At 37.8% G+C, this 24,086-nt stretch overlaps 1 protein-coding gene and 1 long non-coding RNA gene across 9 annotated transcripts in view; one reads left to right on the top strand and one right to left on the bottom strand.

Annotated features, from left to right (window-relative positions):
• The window catches only part of Machr-a (muscarinic Acetylcholine Receptor, A-type), a 22,065-nt gene extending 6,672 nt beyond the window's left edge, over window positions 1-15,393 (top strand). For 5 of the 8 annotated variants that reach the window (XM_078181306.1, XM_078181305.1, XM_078181303.1 and 2 more), the window contains exons 3-10: window positions 3,336-3,461; window positions 4,042-4,160; window positions 5,064-5,139; window positions 5,843-7,378; window positions 7,914-8,193; window positions 8,811-8,934; window positions 9,516-9,806; window positions 13,850-15,393. In XM_078181306.1, the coding sequence (XP_078037432.1) occupies window positions 6,907-7,378; window positions 7,914-8,193; window positions 8,811-8,934; window positions 9,516-9,806; window positions 13,850-14,398 (1,716 nt within the window). In that variant the 5' untranslated portion in view covers window positions 3,336-3,461; window positions 4,042-4,160; window positions 5,064-5,139; window positions 5,843-6,906 and the 3' untranslated portion in view covers window positions 14,399-15,393. The remainder of the gene's footprint in view (window positions 1-3,335; window positions 3,462-4,041; window positions 4,161-5,063; window positions 5,140-5,842; window positions 7,379-7,913; window positions 8,194-8,810; window positions 8,935-9,515; window positions 9,807-13,849) is intronic. The other 3 variants (XM_078181309.1, XM_078181307.1, XM_078181308.1) reach the window with 3 other exon arrangements.
• Window positions 9,611-24,086, bottom strand: LOC144470318 (uncharacterized). Its single transcript, XR_013494097.1, has 3 exons — window positions 24,010-24,086; window positions 23,801-23,931; window positions 9,611-9,759 (listed from the first exon to the last, which is right to left on the bottom strand). It is a non-coding gene; the product is annotated as an uncharacterized LOC144470318 (long non-coding RNA).

Here is a 24,086-nt window from a genome sequence, read left to right as displayed (position 1 = left end):
ATAATGACAATATTTTAAGTATTCGTTCGTCTTTAATATGGTGAGAATAAAAAAGCGAGGGATGTTAACAATGTCGGTTCGTGCATTAAGAATACACGTGCTGTGAAGATGTTCTACTTTCAGATCAATTGGTCAACCATTATCGAGCTTGATGTATCGTGTCTACCATTTCGAAAAATGAGGTTTCGAGAACGACGCGTTTATAATTGTTCTTGTCACTGTGTGTACCTGTCTCTGTATTTATAACGTTGTCATCTTTGCGAATTTAAGCAAATTGTTCCGCATGCGTGTCGCGTATTTTAGTTCTAGTTTATGTATAGTTTATTTATAGTTTATTTACAGTTATTTCTTATAATTCTTTTTCATAATTTACTTATAGTTCATTTACACTTTACTTATAGTCTTATTTATAGTTTACTTACAATTTACTCACAGTATACTTATGGCAGTTTCTTTATAATTTATTTATAATTCACTCACAATATACTTACGGTTTCTTCACAGTTTACACACAGTTTTCCTATAGTTCTCTCATGCTTTACTTATGCTCATATACATTAAGGATCCACAAACAAGGGAAATTGATGTCCCGGGGGGGGGGGGGGTTCAAAATCAGTACGCTTCCTCCAACAATGAAGGACGTCGAGCAAATGTTTACGGGAGCAGACTGCATATGTTTATGACGTAATATCAAGTTTCGCGGAGGCATCGTGTCCGCGGTCCTCTGAAACGGACAGCTCCTATATTTAGTCATTTTTATAATGGAGACGGTTCAGCCGAGAGGGGCGCGGGGCGAGAAAAGACTTTGTCAAGGGGCTGTGTGAATCGAAAAAAAGGCCGCGAAACTATGGTGTGAATTGACACTTTCACTTTAGTAACCGTGCCTGGACGCGAGGCCGACCGGGGCCACGTTAGCCATGGGTCAAAGTTGAACGTCCATCTAAAGCCCCTTGTACAAATACCAACCGAGCTATTTACAAGATATATGCAGAGGCGGTCACGTTTTTTTTTAAGGTTCATCCGACCGGACGTGTTCTAATTATAGTGATCGTAATTATACAGGGATTCGATTGGCTCCGATCGCGGCAGCGTCTCCGATTATCCAAATCTCTTCATTGTTATCGGGACATGCTTTTTCTTTCGTGTAAATAGGATCTAAGACGATCCACGTGCAGCGCTGTACATTCATAAACAAATCTACTATAATTATCGCAGGAAGGACTAACTTCCAAAGTGTCTCCTGTTCCTTGCAACGGACGCGGACGATTTTTATTTTGCATATGAATGATCGATCGCATATGTTTATTTATACGTAATACATCAGCTATTCTTCAATGATAAAATCTGTACATGATCTTCGAATATGAATTGGCCTAAAAGCTTCAAGATGATTCGCTCTATAGTTCCTTACAATTTTATCAAAGACTGTGAACTTTCCGCACTAATTAAAATTATTAAGAAAATAAGTACTATTTTACAGATCTCTTGATAAAAAAACCGCGGTCCAGTTATCACCATGGAAGCTCGAAATTAAGTTTAATACATTCCTGGTAATTGTTCATAGATTTTCGTGTAGCTTGCCTGCCCATTTTTCTATTTTGAGAATCACCATTATATTTCCGAATATCTTTAGTTTCACGTGTTACGAATTTTTGCGAAGCATCTCTAGTCGTACTTTCTCGTGTATCGAATATCCTAGCAGGTGCTCGCACCTTTCTCGATCGTCAACGAGCGTCGCTAATGAAACGGGAAACGATTTCATAGCGTTCGGAGAGGCGAGTCTTCGTTTCGTCCGAACTATCGCGCGCGATCCATACGCGTTTATTCTAGAGGTAAGGAATAGCGAAAAAGAAAAAAAATCGATAGGAATCAGGCCACCAAAGATATTATTACGCGGCGGCTTTCCTATCGGGCATAGCTAATCCACTCCTAAGATAATATTTATAAAACGAAGAGAACTATCGCTTAACACAGTTTACAACAAGCGCTTACGCGTGCGAGGACGAAACAATATCGGAAAATTATTTATAGCCTGAATAAGGAGAACTAATGTAAAGTTATTGACGTGCGGGGCATGCCATTTAATAATAAACCATGTTGTATCACTAGAAGTACGATTTTAGAGGATACGCGGCTGCCAACTCCGCGAATAATAAATGTGTCTTTCGGTTATTATCTGTCGGGGGAATATCGATAACCGAAGGTCTGATTTTTGAAAGCTTTCGCGTTTGTGCACGGAACTATAGAATAGTGCGCCAGGGGTGAGCAAGCTAATTTGGAACAGTTGTCAATTTAACCACCGTATAGGGGATGTCACACGATGATGGACAAGATAATGCGGACGCTCGATATCGTCCAAAAAGTCTTAATAACGCTTTATCGATTCTCGACGAATTATCGCCATTCATAATATTGCAAAAATGTGTCGCGCGTAGATAAACGGTGACTCATTTTAAAGCCTCGGGCTTCTATTTTTGTTACACGTAATTCTTTTTTCCTCGGTGTGCGCGCGCAAAGGTGTGCATTATATTATTTAATACACGTACGTTCTATTACTTAATGAACGTACATTATATTATTCAATAGATATACATTGTATTATTTAATACACACACGTTATATTATTCAATAGATATATATTATATTATTCAATAAACATACATTCTATTATTCAATAGACATACATTATATTATTGAATAATGTTTTATATTATTAAATACACGTTTCTGACAAGTGAGGATATTATTACAAGCTGCATTGAATATTGAAGCTTCCGTTTTACAATGACTTCCCGTTGCATTTGTCATTGTTAAAATTAGTTGCATTATACTAGTAACTATTATATACGATTGCTAACATTATTTCAATAATTTCTAGAAATATGGAAGTTATGCTATGTACGTAACACGATAGAATCGTTTTGTTACAAATTATAGAATCTTCGAGGATTGGAAGGTCAATTCTTTTTTAAAATAGAATGCATATTTTTTACACAAATCGATTCTTCGGAACGATCTGCGTAATAAAGTATTAAGGTATAAGGTTAAAATAATCAATGGTTCATAAGAAGTTTTAAATTAAAAGCGGCATACTTTACAGTCAATGTTTGTCTATGCAGCGTAGCGTTCTGTGACATTAAATTTACGAAAAAAATTATTTAATCCTATAACTATTGACAATCATTTTTGTTTTGCATAAAAATCCCCAGACTAACAATCGTATATATATATATTAATAATCAAATAAAATCGTAATTATACGTCTTGCGATTTTTATCGATAATATCAAAATCCATCGTATGCACACTAAAGAGATAACGTTTATAATGTTGCAGGGACTTCGTAAATGTTCAAAATGACTTCTTCCCGTTTCGCTACATATATCGACGTGCACATTCCAAGGGAAACTTGCGTCGGCGATGGCAACAGTGCGCTGGATAATTTTACGGATTCCTTAAATGGTAATGAATCTGGCTTATCGTATCAATTTGGTCCTTAAACTGGTGCACCGAGGTCACCGGAGCACCCAAGTGTCAGGTTCCGCTGTGTTTTAGTTTGCGAGAAGTTCTCGAAGAACGCTGAATCTTTAACACTTTAATGCTGGGTCCGTCCGGACCCAGAGTATAAATATTGTTACAGAAACTCCACTCAAGCTTTTAATTGCTGCACTTAGCTTTGCAGCATTGATTAAACTTTAAAAGAAGTACCTTGAATAAATTCGTCGACGAAAATTGCTGAATAAAATTGTGAACGATCCCAAGCATGCTCGGTAATATTTTTGCCGAAAAATATGATTTACTACTTTCTTGGTAGTTTCTCAGCCGCAAGCTTTTTAATGAGATTTTTATTTACTCAGTTATAATAAGAGATACCTGGACACGTGAAAATAATGAAATATATTCCGCGACGTTATTGAAGTCGTTGATAATGTCGCTGAATAATTGATTAAACATTTTTTAACGCTAAATTATAGACTTCCGATAATTATAAAATCATTGGTGACAGACGATGTGTTAAAATGCAAAACCATTGAATTTTCAGGGTCCAATTTTCCACGCGTGCTGTATGTACTCCAGGCGGCAGAGCGCGCAGTAGCACAAAGACACATTTACACACAGGAAACATGCATAGATGCACACTTACCTGCAATATTGTTAACAGTAAGTTTGGCTGTCTGTCAGCCAATGCATTACCGCTGCATCTGCAAAAATGGAACGGCCATGATTAATGACAATTTCCGCGATTTATCTTAGTCTTCTTTTTTGCAGTAGGTTTGCAACTACCTTCTTTGATTCTAAACAAGTATGGAGTAATCGTTTATGGTCGTTTAGCAAGAGGAGCTCCAAATGTTTTCAAAATGTTTTCAAAATGTTACAAAATGTTACCAATATCTCGGTTGACAACCTGTTTAATTTATTTAGGTTATTGAACATTAGGGAGTTCACAGAAGTTATTATATACTTAATATAGCAAGCTTCCTTTTAGTTTGATAATTGATATCATGGCAATGATTTCGAAGGGCTAAAGTATAAGAAAATGAATTAGAAAAGATAAAAATAAATGTACTAGAAAAAATAAACTGGAAAAGGCAAGAAATTTATCTTAAAAATATTTGACAGATTCGATAACACGAATTCGAAAATTGACGATATAAATAAATCCCGAAGTTAAAATGACGATTCAAACCTGTGCGCTTGCACTTATGAAAACGTGAACGATAACGAAAATTCGCTGACTATTCGAACGAAAATTCGTCGGCCATTTAAACGAAAATATACCCCGAAAGCGGCGGAATCGTGAATCCGTCACCGTCTTTGCAAATTCCGCGACGCTCCAGCTATTTACATTGTTGGCGGGACCGCCGCCATTTTGCCGCGACGGGACACACGCCATAGCAGATAGTCAGAATAGCAATTCCATAAGCCGTTTGTTCTCATAACAATAGGGAGCCGAGACCTCCCAGAACTTATACCCGTTTATAATAGAATCACAGAAGATATTTGCGGATCTCCCATAGTTTCGTTTCGATTTAGCATTAACGATTATTCATGATTGTTTCATAGTAGGTGATGGGTCCACATGACGCCGTTGGGAACCGAGAGAAATATGGCTCTGTTGCTCTGAGTACATATTGAGACGGTAGGTGAAACAAACGTAAAAGTCACACACGTTTTATTTATATATTGTCACGTGTCATTTTTGCTATCGCGACGACGCGATTTTTTTACTAATTCTTTAATCATTTAGACTGGTCGCGTTTGTCGAGAAAGGTTGCTTGAAAATGGAAACTTGATAATTGATACTAGAAAAAGAAATTAAAAAATTGATATTGCAAACCGGATACTATATACATATATTATATGTTACAAATTGATAAACAAGGCTGAGTTAACGTAGATTGATACACCGGATTATAGGTTGATACAGTAAAATTATCTGGACGCCGCGTATTTATAGCCCGATGAGCAACAGCCGTTTGAAGATCATTAGATAACTGTTTCCTGCAATGGATAGCGTTTGTGTACAGGCAGAGAGCCCTAGCAGTAGCCGTTCGGCTGTTCTCGTTCCTGCGTTGCTAAAATGAAACGTACGGGCCGTTCCGATTGATAAAATCGCTACGGCGATGTAGACCCGTTTGTTTATCGCGCCGCTAAAAAATCGAACGTATCCCATGCAACAAGTCGGCCGATCACCGTTTAACGTTCGTCGAAACTACTCGTTAAAAATCGGCGATACAACCGTAAAACGTTGGATATCGTACGCGTGTTTAGTGGCCAATCTCGCAGAAGGGATACATACATCCTCTCGCAATAAGACGGTGCAATGAATCCTCTGGTTACAGATAGCGCGCGATCGATGTGGAAATTGAAGGGGCTATGCAGTTGACGTGTTCCACGATTCGGTGAAGAGAAACGAGTACGAGAGACAGGGAGAGAGAGAGAGAGAGAGAGAGAGAGAGTGGGAGAGAGTATCGTCGTGGATGTACAAGGCGGCGGGAGAAATAAGATAGCTTGAGAACGAGAACGAAGATGCGTTCGTCCGACACGTGACACCAGAGAAACATAACAGAACTGAAGTATTTCTAAATACATGCGGACAGGAGATAGTAAATAAAACGAAGAAGAGAGGGTAGAAAGAAAAGGTAGAGAGTGGGAGAGAGAGAGAGAGAGGGGGGAGAGAGAGAGAGAAGGAGGAGAGGGAGAGAGAGAGAAGAGAAAAAGAGGGAGAGAGAAAGAAGAAGAGAGAAAGAAGAAGAGCCATAGGAGCAGGAGAAAGATATTTTCGTGAAGGAATAGAGAAATTTTTACAGAAGCAGTAGACAAATTTACGAACTACGAAATAGAGAGAATAGTACTTCGAGAATGTTTCTACTACAACGACTAAATGGATGATGCTTTAAATAACAAACTAAAATAAAACAAACCGAGATAGCAAGAAAAAAAAAAGAAACGAAGGAGCGAAAACAAGGGAAAGGGAATATAACTTGTATAGGAATTAATAAGCGATACCTATTTAAAAAAAAGTAACTAGGAAAACTTTTATATGCGAACGGCGTTCTTTTAAATAGGAAACCAAACAAAGAAAAAAACGCGAAAAGGGGTACGGAAGTTGATACAGAAACCGCGGCGGTGGTTTCGGTCGGGGGGAGGGGGACCGAGGTGGTGAGAACGTTTCCGATTGGACAAAAATTCATTTCGGCGAAATCGTCGAAAATGGGAAGACAATGCTCGTGTCTGTACCAACGAGGAACGAAGGGGGACGGTATCGACGGCGGCCAGTTCGGTAATGTCGTTCGATCGGGAATGGAATAACGAACGTGATCGGTGAAACGACTGGAGGAAAAAAAGGAAGAAGAAAGAAAAAAAAAGAAAGAAGAGCTGCGGGAAACGCGAACACGTTCCAGACATGAATGTTACCGTAATCGTGAACTATTCCAGCACCGAGAACTACGACGATGCAACCAACGGTCTTGATTGCGGCGGCGAGCCGTACGCGTACGCGATATGGGAGCGTGTGATGATAGTGATCGTCGCCGTGTTTCTCAGCACGATAACCGTCGTCGGGAATATCATGGTGATGATATCGTTCAAGATCGACAAACAATTGCAAACTACCTCCAATTACTTTCTGTTCAGTTTGGCAGTTGCTGATTTCGCGATCGGTCTAATTTCCATGCCTCTATTCACGGTTTACACTGTGCTTGGTTATTGGCCGCTCGGACCGCACGTGTGCGACACGTGGCTGGCGTTGGACTACCTGGCCAGCAACGCGTCCGTTCTGAATCTTCTGATCATCAGCTTCGACCGGTACTTCTCTATAATGTGGCCTCTCACCTATCGCGTCAGGAGGACTACCTCGAAGGCGGCCATCATGATTGGTGAGCACAATTTCTCCGCAAACGGTTCTTTCGTTTAGCATTTAAACCGTCACCGATCGCTATAGCAACGTGTCGAACGTTTTACACATAATCTACTGGAGCGTTGTTCCATTTTTATATCGTATCTTGTTCATTATTGTTCTATTGGAAAATGATTAAGGACCAAGTACTGTTAAACGACACGCAACCGTGAAAGAAATAGTAGTAAAAGGGGTGAATTCTTTTAGCTGCGTCTATTACCTTTGTAGGTAATAAATTACATAAACTACAAATTACTTGAATCACAAATTAATTAAACGCTACGAGAAATTATTTGAACAATACAAAGAGTTAATTCTGTAAAAGGGTAGTTCTACCGGTTCTGCTATGCAACAGTTATGTCGTCTTCGTAAATGAAAGTCTGACATGTTAATTAACTAGAAATTTATATTAGTACGTACAGGGACGACGCGACGTAAATTATAATTTTGCATCGTGTAACCAAAATAGCTGGCGCGGTCGCGTACGCTTCAAAGGAGCATCGTTCTGATTTCAGCGTCCGCATGGGGAATTTCGTTGCTGCTATGGCCGCCGTGGATCTACGCTTGGCCGTACATAGAGGGTCAGAGAACGGTGCCGCCGACGGCTTGCTACATTCAATTCATCGAGACGAATCATTACATTACATTTGGTACCGCGATCGCCGCATTTTACGTGCCCGTCACGGTCATGATAATCCTTTACTGGCGGATATGGAAGAAAACCACGAATCGGCAGAAGACCCTGCCGTATTTGCAGGCGAGGTCCGAGGACACCAGTAAAAGGAGTACATCTAGGTTAATAATTTAAACCGATTTTGTTTCAATTATCCACACCCCCACCGAAATAATACTCTCTATCGGAAATGGTCACTTTTAACATCCTTATTTACGTTAATAATATTAAATATATATCGAACATACGTAATAATTTTATTTCATTTACGTACGATTTTTATTTCTAGTATAATATCATTTTATTCATTTTAGTTTTATATTAAAGTTGTTGCTCTAATATTACACTTCATGTTTGCAATTCTACATTTAAATACAACTTTGTTCATATCCTGTATATATGTATATATTAAAAAAAAAAAAAAACGAAACTAGTCTATACTTAAGATATATTATCATCTTATTTCACTTTATACTAATATATATCTTTATATAAAATGTACAATGGTTTAATTGTAGCCTAGTTTCGTTCCTCCTTTTTACATCATGGTTGTATATAAATTTAGGATTGCCAACATGAAGTGTAATGGTAGAGACTGAGTCCAAGTGGAAACACCAAAAACTTTAACGTAAACGTATGGATTGAAATAAAATTATTATTATAAAACATACAGTACTTATACTGTGCCGTTATGTTACTGGTAATTAATATATAATTGCTCTTTTGTGGTTTTGAATAGTATTGGGTTGGACACAGACGACAGCCGGAGGCCTAGGAGCGAGTCTAGTACAGGCGTAAGCGACATGAATTCGACACATATGGCAGTCTCATATCTTGATAGACAGTATTCTCAATTCAGAACAGTAAGTATTTAGAATGACACACTCAGATAGAATCAGGTAGCAACACTGTCTTACTATTACCAAAATGGTAATCAATACTAATACATTATTCACCGGAGACCCGAGGTTGTTGCGATTGGAAAATTGTCAACGTAACGATCTGTTGAAATTATTGCAGGAAAGAAGAGCTCGCCGTTTAAATTTTGCGATCGGAGCCGAGAATTTTTATTCGGCGTAAGAAACAAGCTCTCTGCCAAATTATAACGAAACAGAAACGAAAAGTAAATTGATAACTCCCATAAATTGAAAATACTGTCACAATATTATGAAATTGTTCTTATGTCTTCACAAATTTTATGTTTCAGCTGCATCCATTTTCTTTTTATACCATACACGCATAAAATCCGCCGATTCATTTTACATCTTCTCCACGCCGAATCATTATTCGTCATTTCGTACACACTTCCTCCCACCACCGTGCCATCTCACGAATCAGCCAGAACGTTCTCATTGTCTCGACGCAACCATCCATCCCCATTCTTTTTTTCGGGACGCTTCCATCCGTGCTGATCCGACGCATGTCGGCTTCGTTTCATTTGCAGAAATACAAACCGTGGTTGCGATTCAAAATGTGGTGCACCGCCTGGTGGCTGAGCGGTCGGGACGACGACGACGACGACGACGATGACGACGACGATGACGACGACGACGTCGAGGGCGCTGAGAGCAGCCGCACCACCGGCCACGCCGTCGACGAGGCCATCACGCCGTTGTCCGCCGAGACACCACTGACCGGCACGGTGTCCCGATCGCCGTCGATCACGAACAACCACGAGTACGGGAAACCTGGGAAAGTTAGCGAACTGTCAACGAAAAACATCCCTAGCGACACTGTACGTTCTTCTATTCATAAACGTTCCACGGCTGTTGCATGATCATTTGATTTGTTTAACTGGTTGCACTGGTCACCGAGTTCGATGCTCAGCGAAACGGTGGACGACTACATTGACACCCAGTTGGAACTTGGTCTTGATAGATCAATGCGATAGACTCATAGATAGACTGCGGATCTTTATGGAAAATAAACATTGCCTGCAAAGAGACGTCAAATGAATAATATAATAATTCCTCGATCACTTTCATAGTAATATGACAATAGCTTTAATATATCTTTGTTAAGTTCTCTTATGCTTTCGTCGTCTTTTAGTTATCTATCGAGTCAGTAACAGTGGCCATAATTGTTATAATCGATACGAGACAAGTCGTTGCACAGCAATTATTAAATTTATTTCCAATGTTTTCAGTTGCCAATAATTATGTTTGATGGAATTTTTATTTCCGTCGTTCATTTGTCGTTGCTGTTGTAACATCAAAAATAAAATAATTTTAATCCCGTGCTTTTCTTTCGAGAGAATTATTTTAGTTTATTTAGCATTTATTTTTAGTGATTTGTTTCATGAAAATTGTTCACATACGGTGGAACTCTGTTTATGTGAACTAAATTTTAGATGAATTAACTGAACGCTGATTTCTCGCACGAACTTCTGTTAAACGAAGGAAAATTATTATAGTCAGATCAGAACCAGCCGATCATGCGAATCGGCGTCTAGGTTTGTTACAGATTCATGTAAACGGTGTTTCACTGTGATCGTTATTTCTGGTCCATGGTTATAAATATATAAAATCCGCAGTCTACTCATACATTACTATTTCAGACGCTAGCGGATGAATTTTATAATCAGTGTGTATTTGTGACAAGGTATACGAACCGGTATACTCTAGCGTTACTATTTCAGCTACGATTTTCAACCCTCCTATTGGGTTCGGATCGATATCACCCCCCCCCCCCGTAAGGGACATTTCAATCTCCATTCTTTGCATCACATTAGCTTTTCTAACAATTCTATCTGACTTCTCTTTGTATCTTGGAATGCGATTACACGCCGACTTTATCGACCTTTCATCGCTTTTGATTTTGCTTTTACCATTAAACTAACTTTATCTTTATCGAATAAGACATATTAAACCATCCCGTGTGTCGTTTATTTTTTCAATATTAAACTTTAACCCCTTGCGGTCGTATTAAATTTATACATAAGTCATGCTGGTTCGTCATTAATTTTCGTTCAGCGGACAGTAATAAGATAACAATAATAATAGAAGGAGAAACAAAATTTATTAACTCCGTTTTAATGTTCAGACACATGTAACACAATGATATGTTTCAATTTTATGTGAAAATAAAAAAGATAAATAAATTGCTTTGGTAGCTGAGAGTAGATATACGACCGCAAAGGGTTAATATGTGTCACTCGATAAATGTACAGCTAATTATACGCGAAAGCCAAACAAAGGCACGGCAATTGGTCGCTTCATGTCCTTTTATTTTATTTATTTTTTTTAATAAAAACTTGTAATAAGTCTTGTTCAATAAGTACAATATTAATTATGTTGTAGTCTGCTCCACTATATTGCATAGGGTACTTTTGCAGGCTGCTTAGAAAAAGTGAACGAAAAGAACAGTTTTTAGATTTCCCTCGTTAGGGGAACACGAGTCGCCTAAGTTTTGTTAGAGAAAAGAAAGTTAAAAGTTAACGATAAAAATACGAGTGAAATATAAACCATAAAATAATTCCACTGAAAAACGTTCAGACTTTTTGATCGACTCTTTGCGGACAAGGATTTATAAACATTTTCCCCTAAGAATTCGATTATTCAGCAATGATTTAAATAATAATAGAAATGAATGATCCATCGTGATCTCTTATGCAGTTTGCAGCATCTGAAATAAGATTCACAGTCCTGAGGCCATCACTAATTCAAATCTGAATCGTTATGCAAAATAAAAGTGCATCAACCGCAAGATTTAAAACTCGACCCTTTAGACTTTCACGCGAATACACAATTTTCTACGTAATTGCAAAATAAATAGAATATCTAGGCAGAAGATTGTTTCATTTTTTCATGCGGCGCTCAGCTTCGTACAGAGACGCTCTCGTAACATACTGCATTCGTTCGCATACTTTCGTATTCCTCGTTATATTTCGCTTGCACGTACCGATATATTTTTAGAGCATGATCGTGCACAGTGTGTGTCCATTTATAGCAGCTCGACGTACTTTTCTAATACGATAAAGTGATTCGTGTTTTGCTGGACGTGTGCGGCACGGCTCTGCAGAAAATCGCATGCGCAAGATGTCGTCTATGTAGCAGAATCGGCATAGCATGATAGCTCGACGATGTTCCATCAGTGAAATAACTAATCGCGATCATTGTTCCCCAATTAATCGTGTCGTCTCGATTTTTATTGTTGTCAGTAGACGGCGGAGCTTTATGCAAGTTCTTATTTATTAACTAACTATTTCGTGGAGATCTGAAGCAGAGAAAGATTTATCAAGAATCGCTGCAGTATCTTTGTTAACCCCTTGCACTATAATAACGATGCAAGATATACTAAATAAGAACATTATTCATTTCTTCTAGATCGAAATAAAGATAAATTCTTCTCTTTTCAAAGTTTAGAAACAAAAGTACATAAAGACAATAAAAGAAATAAAAATTATATATATATATATATATAATTTTATTTCATTATTATTTATATCATTATTATATATAATACTTTATTAAAAGTATTAAGGACAAATAAGCGGTAATCAACGAAGCGTGAAAGGAATCGTAGTGCAAGGGGTTAATACGCACGTTCTCTTGTATTTTACAAACTTGCACGTGACACAGAACGCATAGAGATCCGCAGTCTAGTCGTCAGATATAAATGAAACACGTTGAATTATTAAATTCTTGCTAACGGTAATTATTAATCTATATAATCCTAGCTGGTACGGTGCCATTTCTAAGCCGCGGCCCGTGCTTTATTGAAATTCGATATGAAATATCATTTAGAAAACTGACACTGACTTTTACGTATCCCCTGAAAATTTCAAGAATCATAACGACATCTCCTATATTAAAGGCAAAGGATTAAACTATAGCATTTTAACTCGATTTATATTTCATTCAATGCCTGTTTTCTCGCATCTTATCCGTACGACTCTTTTAATCATTTTTTCGTATAAACAATTGTATTTGATACGTAAACAGTATTTCCGTAAAGCTAACAATGTATGATTTAGAATCATGAAGTAGATTGGTTGCGTAGAAATTAATTAGTTCGCAAAGCAATGTCTTGTGGGGGACAATTCACGACAAGATGGCGGTGTCTCTGAGATTTTAACAGAATCTTCGTCCTTTTCTCTGAAATATTCTTCTAATTATACCAAGAATAATTATCTAAGATAATGTATTTAATTATGAGTAATGCTTTTAATAATTACCGATGACTTGTGACTTTCTAATAATATTTTTACGTTGAAAAAAATATAATTTCGAAGAAATCGACCACGTCGGTAACGATTATATAAAGCGAAAAGAGAATTTTGATCGTATATAACTATCATTTATAACAAAAGACATTCGAATGAAGACAATAACTGTTATAATAGGATTTCAAATTTCTCTCATCAGTATCTATTTTGTGCGACCGAAGTAGAATTTCTGCCTTAGAAACGGCAATTAACGCAAAATTAAATTATTTCTCTCAACAATTTCGATACGTTGAAAACAGCCTAACATATTATTATCCTCTTTGTATCGTAAAAATCTCTCATTTCATCTACCCTCTGGCCTAAAATATCCGTCGGCTACGACCGAAATTACGAACAGAGAATTTTCCCATAGAACCGTCGAAAGCAACGACTCCTTGTCGCGTCGATTATAACAGTTACGTTCGCCGCGCGCAACGAAACCCATACGAGCTGCATGCATGGCTGTTTACCGAGCACAATCTCTCGATGTTAAAACCGTTTAAATACCCTCGTCGCGGCGGCAGAGCAGACAACTGAGACTCACCCCTGTTACAAATGTTGAACAATTGTAGGTCTACACAATTCTAATCCGGTTTCCCACACATGACAGCAGCGAGAAGGGCAAGTACACAGAGAAGCCGAGCATAAAAATGTACCATTCCGAGAGCCCGACGTCGCTGACCAGGAGGCCGTCGCAAATGCCGGACATTAGGGTGCCGTTGGGCATGAGGAACATCCCGAAGCAGCCGGTGGCCGTTAGCAAAAGTGCCGCGGGCAAGGTAGCCGCGACGAAAAAGAAAAACATTCAGGACAAGAAGGGGGAGCGGAAGGCGGCGAAGACGTTGTCGGCCATCTTGCTGGCGTTCATCATCACGTGGACACCGTACAATATCCTCGTTCTGATCAAATCCATCACCGCCTGTTCGTTGTACATACCGCAACCGCTGTGGGACTTTTTCTATTATCTTTGTTACATTAATAGTACTGTGAACCCGATGTGTTACGCCCTATGCAACGCGGCGTTCCGAAGAACCTACGTGCGAATACTGAAGTGCAAGTGGCATAACAGGAACAGGAGTGGGATGTTCTCGCAACTGAACCCGAAGAACAACTCGATTTGAAAAAGCCAGAGATAAAAAAAGAGAGAGAGAGAGAGAGAAACAAAAGAGGCGATCGGGAGATAGATAGATTATTGGGCGGCGCGTTTTGCGAACCCCGATCGTTCCCTAACAACAAAAAAAAGAGGGGGGGTGGGGTGGGTTGGTTCATCCGTTCGACTTTTCCACACGCTGGTTTCGAGTTTCTTTTTTTCCCCCGAGTTCGAGCGCGGCTAAATGATAAGTGTATTGTTGTATTCGACCAAGGATTTTTCTCGAATAATAGTGACATAAGTATTATTTATTTTTACGTCGTTGTACCAGGGGAGGGGGCGGCGGTGGGGGCGATATCCGCGAGCGGCGGCCGACGACCCACCCACCGGGGGGCGGTAATATTATTGTACTTATACGAGGCGAGGGGGAATTTTTTAAAGTCGAGGAAAACCGCTGGAAACCGAGTGCGCGGGCGATTTTCACCGAGTATTTTTTAGTTTACGCGACAACAGCTCGGATTTCCACAATTGAGGCAATGCAACGTGAATACTGCCATGGAAATAATCCTTATAAATATAATTCTGAATTGTACAAAGGAAAGACCGACTAAACGGGGGAAGATGTTAGGCACATTATTATAGTACGCGACGGTGCCAAAAAAAAGAAAAAAAAAAAACAAACATGTATGATTCGCGTCTGATGATCGTGTATGACGATGAGACGATGATGCGACGACGAGGCGATGTGACGATGATAAAATGATGATACTGACGATGTGACGACGACGATGATGATGGGGCGATGGTGACGACGATGATAACGATGATAATGATAATTGATGATGACGACGATGATGACCGAACGACATTCGAGCGGACGTGAACTAGAGCCTTTCCCCAGTTCGCGGGATAAAGTCAGCTTCCGCGAAACGATGTAACCGTCTCGCGATTCGTATGTATCGAATGTGATACGGCCAGACTTATTCTAAATCAAAAAAAAAAAAAAAAATAAGAACAAACGAGAAAAGAGAGACGAAACACAATCGATCGAATCTTTAGAACGAACCGTTTCACTTCTGACGTTTCAACGTTTGCGTTTACCGATCGGTCGGTCGGACGGTTTCTGCGCACAAATGTTTAATCAATCTTCCATCTGAATTGCGTTCATTTCGAGGACGAGAAACACATTCCAGGAGTTTTTCGAGCAGTGTTGTCTATGGGGTGCGAGGATCGGTTTGCCATAATCGGAACGCAGCGACGAAAATACATTCCATAAGTCCGCCCGATTTTCAACGTGATCGCAGATGTATTACTTTGACTCTGTCGCGAGGTTTTTTATAGATCACGTGGCAACAAGCATAATCTGAGAAGGTGTCTAAATGTTTTTTAATAAATTATTAAATAATCTTTTCTTAGGGTGTTTAAGGAAATGGTACAAAAATCATGTGACGAGAATATTGCGCCGGGAAAAATGAGGTCTTTCTATAGTAAAAGCGACGTCTTTCTATAGCAAAAGTTTCATTGCTGATGGTAGTATTCAATTCGAAGATTGTTTATTAATATTCACTTAATAAAAATCGTCGTTTCGTTTAGTTGTTGGTATTCGTCGAACTGTTATACAAAATGGTGGTCAGATATGTCGGATAGTTCCTTAGACGATTACCTTCTGATGAAAGTATCAAATACCATATTTAAATAAACTTTGAATATTGTATCCATAAATTAATATAAAGTGTCTACGAATTTCTCAATTTTATTCGTCATCACTGTTGTTATAATTACCACTACAATTATGTGAAAATGTATAATACAATTGTAGTAAGTCACAGAAATACGTCAGACAATTTTTGAATATTCCAAGAAAAATCTCATTTTTTTATATCAATACATTCCTAAAATGGAAACATTTTTTACCTCAATCGCAGGAAACTTTACTTTTAAAAATTGCCTTCTAATTGCAGCGTCATTATTTTTACAAATGTAGAAAAATCGTATTACAAACATAGATTGAAAGAAGATGCGATCAAAATAAATCGATCCTTTTAAATACCAGAATATCAAATTAACCCCTTGCACCTCTTGTATTAAAACATTTTTCTTTCTATCCGGAACAAAAATTTACCCATCAGAAAAATTAACAAAAATAAGGGACGTTAATCAACCGTGAAGAAAAGCGTAAAAATTAAATTAAATTAAATTAAATGTTTCTGCAATAAGGGTTCGATATTCCTCGTGTCTGCATTACAGTCGACTGTCATCTATCCAGCTATATATCTATAAATAATAGCAACAAACCCTCGACAGTTTCAAAGTCCGAATATCCGTCGTATCTGACCATCTTCCAGCAAAGTCGATTCGGTCGAATGAAATCGCAACGAGCCAAGAGTCAAAGTAAGTCTGATCGAATCCGCTCGCAGCGTTCGTAGAGTAGCAAGCAAAAGAGCTTAGGTAAAAAGCATGGCGACGTCAACGAAAGACAAGAACCTGGATCAGGCATGGTCAGAGATCGTCTCGTGGAACAGAGCCCTTGTCGATCACAGAGAGGGATCAAGATAGACAGTCCTCTATCTCTTTCTCTGGCATCGTTTGCCATCTTTGCGCTGACCGATGGGAACCCCATGGATCAAAATGCTCCCCAAATACTCTACAGTGTTCGATGCCCGTGCCTGATCGAAGGGAATCATTGATCCCCGGATCACGTCGGTTAATTTCGTTGAAACGTTGTTAAATGCTGGATACAAGATGGCGGCAAGCTGGCGAGAAGAAAAGCCTTGGACAGCACTGCCTCGAACGACCACCGTTTTCTATTTTGTAATTTAGTCGGGAGAACGACGGAGCTGTCGACACGGAAAAACAAAGCAAACGCTAAATACGAGTTTAGAGGATATAAAATAATTCAATGTTACCTGACAAATTTGATATCGTTATTGTATTTTTCAAAGACGGATTGGTTCTTGTTTCTTGTAAACTTATAGAGGGATAAATAACATTTAGAAAACTGACTCTGTTCCGTGAACATTCTACAAAGCTATACCGCACAAAATAAAATTTATTCGAGTACGTAAGGGAAACGTTATTTAAATGACCGGCATTTTTTGCATGTGTTATTCAAAGAGTAACACAGAAACACTTGGTGTGTACATTTTAAATAGTAGTGCAGTTGTAAATGAGTGTTTTATGTGTAAACTAAACGACGGCGAACCAAAAAAAAAAGCAAGCGCTATTGCAAATAGGATGGTGTTGCGATGTTAGTCGGAGAAAGGCGAGTGACAAGAGAGAAAGAGAGAAAGAAAAAAAGAGAGAGAGAGAGAGAGCGAGAGAAAAGCGCTGCATAAATTCTATCATATTGTAAGACATATTCTAATAACACGTGCCAAATAATGCTTTAAGGTGTCACTGAATTAGGAAAGTAACCGTAATAAGTGTGTCCTTTCAAATGTTCACTCTGTCACGTTAGATTAAAAATAGATTAAAGTGTTAATGAGCAGGGTTTCAAGACAATTCAAAAGGAACGTAACAATACTACTGCCTAAATTAAGAGAACAAAACGCGTAGAGGGGGGGTATCGATTTCTAATCAGTTGCTTCATAATCACAAATTCGCGAGAGTACACGTCGATATTGTTATACGATCAATTTTTCCAAGAAAATCAACCTGTAAACGGATACGCGAGATTACGTGGGGTATGAAAAAAACTCCGTGGTTAAATAACCATTGCCAACGTTACGAAACTCCCGGCGAAGCATAGCGAGACATTACCAATTGAATTTTCACGAATTCCATTTATTTTTTTATAACGTTCTATTCAGATCGTGGACATCTCGACGAACAAAAGACTCGGCTCACTTAGCAGAGGCATTTCGCCAAAACGAATGAAAACATCACCAAAGAAAGGCTGACCGTAGCTGAACAGAAAAAAAAAGAATCTCGTCTAATTATTATAATGAATGTTTATTTGCCACTTGTTACACAATATGTATACACGCGTTTACGGTATTATCAAATACACTTATTCGTATTCGACTCTAAGATTCAATGATCTCCGACGACTGTACCGACTTCAACCGTCTCTATTAGAAGTACCAATAAAAAGTGCATCACTCATTTTCTGAATACGAATTGCCAACACCCTTGAATGTTCCCACGCAGGTGTGTGCGACGGTATCACGTGTCGAGGCATCCGAGATTAAACACCTTTTGTTGTTCAAGTCTTTCTTTCCCCGTGTTTCGCAGGTTCTTCGCTCGGAACTGATTCTTTTTCTAAATCACATTCGCCATTTTGATCCTTTTTCTAAATCATATTCACCATCTTAATCCTTTCATCGATCGTATTTACATTTTAAAATTAATCTAATTCACCATTTTGCAAATTAAATTCTCTTGCTCGTTATTATTTTTGCAACAAAGCTCGTGCTAGATTAGTGAAGATTAAATTTAAAAATCGTACGGCACTCTATGAACAATTATTGAAGATTAGTGTCGGTTAAATTTAATAACTGAAGGACACTGTATAAATAACTATTGAAGATCAAATTTAAAAACTGAATGACGTTTTATAAATACTTGTCGAAGGTCGGTGAAAATTAATTACTTGTAATTAGATCTATTTTATTTTCTAGATGCCTGTATTTTATATTGGATCTAAGAATTGACTGAACGACTATTTTGATCTTTGAAAGGGTTAATCATATTACGAAAGAGAAAAGCATACAGATATGATCTGCAAGAGGATTAAATCGAAGTGGAAGAGAAATGAGTATGGTCTGCAAAGGATTAATTTTAAATATGTAAGAATGAATTTGATTTAAAGAAGGATCGATTTAAAGTACACAAATGTGAACCTGATCAATTTAAAATACACAAAGGTGGATATCGTCTACAAAAGAATCAATTTAGAGTGCAAAACCTGTACTAAAGCTTTTATACATAATTTGTGAGTGTACCGTAATCGTTATAAATTATGTGTGCCAGCTGCGACTAATTATGATTACTTCATTTGGTTTCACCAATTGCGACTTCTTCATCTGTTTCGTCTGTCACGCGATTTTCAAGCACATTTCACTTGCATTTATTATTTTCATTCCGCATATCGCCTCGATTTCGATTCACTATTTTTCCTGGCTCAAGACGGTAGAGTATTGCGAAAGTTTTTGATTTTCTTGGACAGAAACACACACATACGCGGCTCTGTGAAAAAGAAGGCGGCGTACGACATAAGAAGAGCCCTAAACGAAAACGATCGTTTCCACGAAACTTTTGAAAGTACACATTTATTATCGAGGAGAACGATTAATTTGCCGGCAGCCGCGACAACTGTTAACACTTTACCGACCGGTAGCCTAATTAATCGACTTTTCCCCCACGACCGGTAGCCTCCGAATCGGTTATCATAGTAACCAATAATTCGATATCTATTATTGAGACGAATATGTTAGATTGTACTACTTACGTAAGCTTCACTATTATTGTATCATTCTTTTAAATATCAAATATCTTTCGCTATTAATAAAATAAATCAAATGAAAGTAGAAATATAAATTTAACGTTGAGCTAAATTTTTACGATCCAATAACCGGTCGGTAAAGTGTTAGGCACCGTTAACACGTTGAGTGCCGCGTCAGTCATCGGTGACTGACACTGAACTCTCCGTTCAGGCCGCGTCAGTCACCGGTGACTGACCGTGTGAAATATAAAACTAAAAAATTTACATTGTTTCAAATTGTTACCTAAAATTGATTTAAACTCCTCTGAACTTTTATTTAATAATGGATTCTATTGCTAATGTATTTTTTCAGAAAAATTTTTAATGGATTTCCTTATACAATCGCGTGGCACTTAACGCGTTAAGCAGACATTTTCTGGTCCTGCTGGAAGAACAATTTTCTATTCGTGGTCGAATCTCGTATCGAATACGTTTCCAATGATCGCTTTGTTTGCCCGGCGCAGTTGCGTGTAATGTGTAATATTTGTAAATATCCGCGTAAAATGTTCAATTTGCAGAGTGCTGCCTGTTCTTCTCACGAGTGCTGCGCGATCGCGCGAGGCGCGACGGAGAATGTGAGTATCCGACAGATTAGAATGAAATCGAAGGTTTGTAGCAACGTTTGCCAACCCCTTCCTCGAGCACGATCACTTAAGCATCCCTGTCAGCGACGCGATTAACCCCTTGCCGTACCATTTTCTTCATAGTTACAATGGTAAGCACCTTTTTGGTTACAAATAATTTCTCAGGAGAAACAGAAAATTGATATTTATTTTGTGTCTACTTTTACTACAGTGAGATTAAATATTGATTGCAGGAGAACATAATTTTAATCCGATTTAAAAGAAAGAAGTAATAATTTTAGATAAAGTCATTTCACAAAGTGCATAATTTCTAACTAATTCCCGTAAAGCGGTCGATTTCCGGTTAATTGCTTGTAAACTCCAGAACATGATTAACAATTTTTATTCACAATGTCTGCATGCATTTCCTATCAACACAGATATACTGAATTTTTAATACCATGCTTATTCTGTTCTATCTCGTTAAATACGCGTCTGCAGATTGTTGAGAAAAGTCAGTATCACTTTGAGAATAATTCGGTATTTCATAGTATGTTGGAACCGTTTTAGCAATAAACAAAGCACAACGCAAAATAACACTAAACAATTTGTCGACGTATATAACCAGTTTGATCTTGTTCACGAACCTAAACCATCTTCACGTTAACTTATATTCTTTTTAATTTATGTTCTTATATTATACTATTAAATTTCGAAGATAACGATAGTTAGAAATAATTATTAACAGATGTCGCGTATTGCTTTAACCTAAATACACGGTGCTCAAAGTGTACCTTTTCTATTTTCGAATATACAAGATATGTGTAATACAAAAAGGTGTCTTTAAGGTGACGAATAATAAATAAATTCATTGCAAGAAAATCCAAATTGCACTTTAGTTATTTAGCATATCTAGCATTCTTTATAATCCAAACATTTTTTCGCAAAACAATCACTAATTTGGAAGATTATACTCGTGATTTAAACAAGTGAAACATAAAAACCATTGTTTGATTGAATTGTAAAAATTTCTGTGACAGTAAATCGCCGTATCTTGGGAACAAAATCAAATAAGAAATTATATTCGTACAAACATTGTTCGTTGTACTTGTGTCTTAGTTCACTGCTGGATTGGATTTCAAATGGTATGAAATACCACGTGTGCGCACGTGCTCGCACAAACGTACGAACGAACCACGTGTCCGGGACCGTATCCGGGAAATGTTTCATTAAAAATATCGGCAAATTTGTGTGTGCGTGGGCACGTAACGTGCGAGAGTGTACCCGTGTGCGTGTATCCTACCTATATGTATATATAATATACATATATACATATATATAGACACATGTACCTATTTGCAAGCGATCGGAGGCCACCGATGCGCCTACTCGAGTGCAAGAGTCTTCGAAAAATAAACAAATTCACTGCAAAAATCAGTGCGCACAATTTTCTGTACAGAAAAGTCTGATCACACGGTGTCGCTTCGAATTATCCTCTGTGAATCGAATCGCGCGTTCAGATTTCATAAAAACAACCAGTCATTTGTAGTTCGTTTTTTCTAAGATGAATAGCCGACGCCGTAATAGATGTCCACTTCCGCTGATATGCCGCAAGTTGAACGGCAGAAATGCGGCGGACAGTTATTATGACCTCGGCTATTTTCCTTCGAGAAACGGATAATAGCGACGTTCTACAGTTCAGTTCGAGCGAATCGATCTTCGCCGCTCGTAATTCATTTCGCGTGAAAAGAAGTCTTCTGAAGATTGCGTGAAACGTTTTCTTTTTTTGTACGCGAATCTACGGATTCCATCGAAACGAAACATAATCGTGCGCTAGCCTTCGGTAGACAAACGAACAAAAAGCAACAAACGATTCCTATTCGAAACACGTTTTCTTGGATGTATGTTTGAACTCTCAATTAAATTCTCATTGTTCGACGTAATAATTTCGCATCGTCTATTCTAATGAAAAGATGGCGAACATCTCTCAAGATTTGCCAATAATCGTCTTTTTGCATTCGAATTTCTCGAAGTTGAACACAGCGACAATTCTGTGAAAGACTCGCCACGTTAGAAGTATAATACATTCGTTGACTTTGCTACACTCGTGTTCAATTTTAGCTACTATCGATTCTACAGGTTCGTGTAAACTTTATTGCTATGTGTATGTGAAATGTCTTTCTTTTTGCTCTTTTCCATTGGAATTATGATTAATCTACAAAGCATAATTTACTCTGGCCACCTTTCGCGCACTCTAATATACATTGCAAGATATCGTAAGGAACTTCTGATCAGATTGTGTATCCAATGTTCGTCTTTTCTTATAATTATACGCCGATGTAATTCTACAAGAGAAAAAAAAGACAACTCTGTCGTTTCTACCATTTCTATTCGGTTGTTCTGTACGTGATAAACAGTCGCAGTCTTTTCTACGATAATTTTTCCAAGTCGGTTTTATCTGAGAAAATACGAAACAGTTCAATATTTTATACCAAAGTATTATTAGTTGGTAAGACGTAATTGAAAATCGCAGTACGCATGGTCGGTCGCGAAAATATTTGAACACAACGATTCAGAAAATATATTACAACGTATTATAATATTATATACAGTATACGCATATGAAAAACGAAGAAAATTAATTCACTATATACAGCTATCTTAATATATTAATTTATCGAGTACGAACGAATTTTTTGTTCACTTCTTCTTTCTTACTATAAAACAAAAGCGTAAATAGTTTTGGCGGTACAAAAATTCGGTTCCTCGATGTACCTGCAAAATGTTTAAATAATCATAAATAATATATAAATAGACTTTCTATCTTTTATATCTGTATACTGTGTTATAATGTATGATTAATACGTTGTTAACGATCGTTGTCTCCTCGTCGAGATTATCGAAATGAAAACTAATGATACCGATGTCCAAATATTTTGATCACCGACTGTACACAAGTATACATATAGTAGAACACGGTACTGAGAATTGCGTATCACACTCACTTTTAAGAAACATTGTCTTCGCGTAAGCGTATACTGAACGAAATTGTGTACGATTTTTTTTACCATAAATTATTGTAAACACCAATACTACACTCCACCTATGTTTATATACGTGTTTTATATTAACGAAGAGTATATAAGGCGAGATGTAAGTTAACGTAACTGGACGAAGCGTATAGGAAAATTGTATGTAATGATACCAATAGAACCTGATAAAATATATCGTATTATCCATAACGAAAAGGTGTTCCATTCTTCTCAGATTAGAACCAATTTCATTGTAAAAAATTTTCTTTTCAATATTTGTATTTTGTATTCTTATATTGTGTTCACAGGATTGGCGCGAGAAAGATTCAAAAGTTTAAAATAAGAGTTGTTCTAACCTTGGTATGCACGGCTATAAAGGCGCGTATCCATCCGAGAGTATCTCGCGCGAATTCTTGCAAATTGTGTATTGATGTACGAGCAGCTTCATTTGCACTTTCCACACAGTTTTTTGTATCTTCATAGTCAACTATAATATAATGTTTAATATAACATATTAAAGAATACTGTTTACACAGCTGCACAGAGTTACTCACAAAATACAAACCGATTTCCTGTTGCGTTTCTCGAACAACTTGGAGCAGCTCCCTTCACGATCGAGAATCGATTAATTTACGAATTTAC

The sequence above is a fragment of the Augochlora pura genome, chromosome 5, assembly GCF_028453695.1.
Source record: "Augochlora pura isolate Apur16 chromosome 5, APUR_v2.2.1, whole genome shotgun sequence".
NCBI classification, from domain to species: Eukaryota; Metazoa; Arthropoda; class Insecta; order Hymenoptera; family Halictidae; genus Augochlora; species Augochlora pura.
Note: the sequence above shows the minus strand (reverse complement) of the source record. Positions and strands in the feature narration are given on the sequence as shown.